Source organism: Myotis davidii, unplaced genomic scaffold (assembly GCF_000327345.1).
Source record: "Myotis davidii unplaced genomic scaffold, ASM32734v1 scaffold1006, whole genome shotgun sequence".
In the NCBI taxonomy this organism is placed as follows: Eukaryota; Metazoa; Chordata; class Mammalia; order Chiroptera; family Vespertilionidae; genus Myotis; species Myotis davidii.
The window spans coordinates 440,598-441,714 of NW_006297143.1; the positions used below are offsets into that span (position 1 = coordinate 440,598).

Genomic DNA, 1,117 nt, shown 5'->3' on the forward strand with positions numbered 1-1,117 from the left:
CGGTGGCCCTCACCTTGCTGTCCGAGTCCACACGCTCGTCCACAGAGTAGGAGTCGTAGTAGAGGCTGAAGTCATCCCCCACCACCGTCTCCCACTCCTCTGGGGGCCCCGCATTCGCCTTCTCCAGGGTCATCTCTCCTGAGCCCCGGGCAGAGCCCAACTCCTCCAACTAGAAAAAGAGGAGAGCAACTGAAGCTGCTGGCACCCCCACCAACCCATCTCCCGAGGCTGGGACGCAGCCCTCGTTTGGGGATCCCCTGCGGCAGCCCCCGGAGGAGAGGCCTGTGCCCGCCTCTCCCTGCTCACCAGGCCGCCTCCAGAGTTCAGCTTCCTCCTTTTGGCCACATCTGGAAGGAGAGAAGACAGGAGGCAGGCTGGCATTCTAAACTCTCAGCAGGCCTCAGCAGGCTGCAGGCGGGCGGGCGGGACTGACCTGAGGCCACCTTCCCCAGGGGGTGCACGTCGTCACTCATGCGGAAATGCTGAACTTCGGGGGGCCGCTTCTCGGGGACTGGGGGCTGGGGACCGAGAGGGAGCACACTTAGGGGCAGGAGGGGCTATGGTTTGGCCTGGACAAGCCTGGAGCCCCAAATGGGGGTGGGGTGGTGAGCCACACCCTCAAAAATGCCATCCGAAGCTGCAGGAACCAGATGGGGCTCTCAGGAGAACGGCGGTCTCCCAAGCACATCCCACACCAACCCTCACTTGTTTCTGCGAGTGTGCAGCAGGCCCGCTTCCCATTTTACAGACGAGAAAACAAAGGTTAAGGCTTTGACCAAAGCTACTCTAACCGCATGCAGAACTGAACGCTACCAGCACCCTTAAAAACAGTCATAAAGCTTGGGAGGTGCTGGGGCCTGTCATTCCCGAGGCCCGTCTCCTCCCCAGTAGGAGCACAACCTTTAAACTGGAGCAGGGGCTGTTTCTGGGGAGCAGAGCTCCCTGGGGCTTGCTCTGAGCTAAAAAGATAGAGGGGTTGACATTTCTTTACATCATCATTGTCTTAAGAGTAATTAAGCCCTACCCGGTTTGGCTCAGTGGATAGAGCGTCAGCCTTCGGACTCAAGGGTCCCAGGCTCGATTCCGGTCAAGGGCATGTACCTTGATTTGGGGCCCC

The 1,117-nt window shown here is 59.6% G+C and overlaps 1 protein-coding gene across 1 annotated transcript in view; it reads right to left on the reverse strand.

Moving 5' to 3' along the window:
* Window positions 1-1,117, reverse strand: part of EHMT2 (euchromatic histone-lysine N-methyltransferase 2) — a gene marked incomplete at its 3' end in the record, with an annotated part of 25,253 nt that overhangs the window by 21,351 nt on the left and 2,785 nt on the right. The window contains exons 4-6 of the mRNA XM_015569852.1: window positions 434-518; window positions 307-347; window positions 14-169 (exon numbers count right to left, since the gene is read on the reverse strand). Coding sequence (XP_015425338.1) covers window positions 14-169; window positions 307-347; window positions 434-518 — 282 coding nt within the window. The remainder of the gene's footprint in view (window positions 1-13; window positions 170-306; window positions 348-433; window positions 519-1,117) is intronic.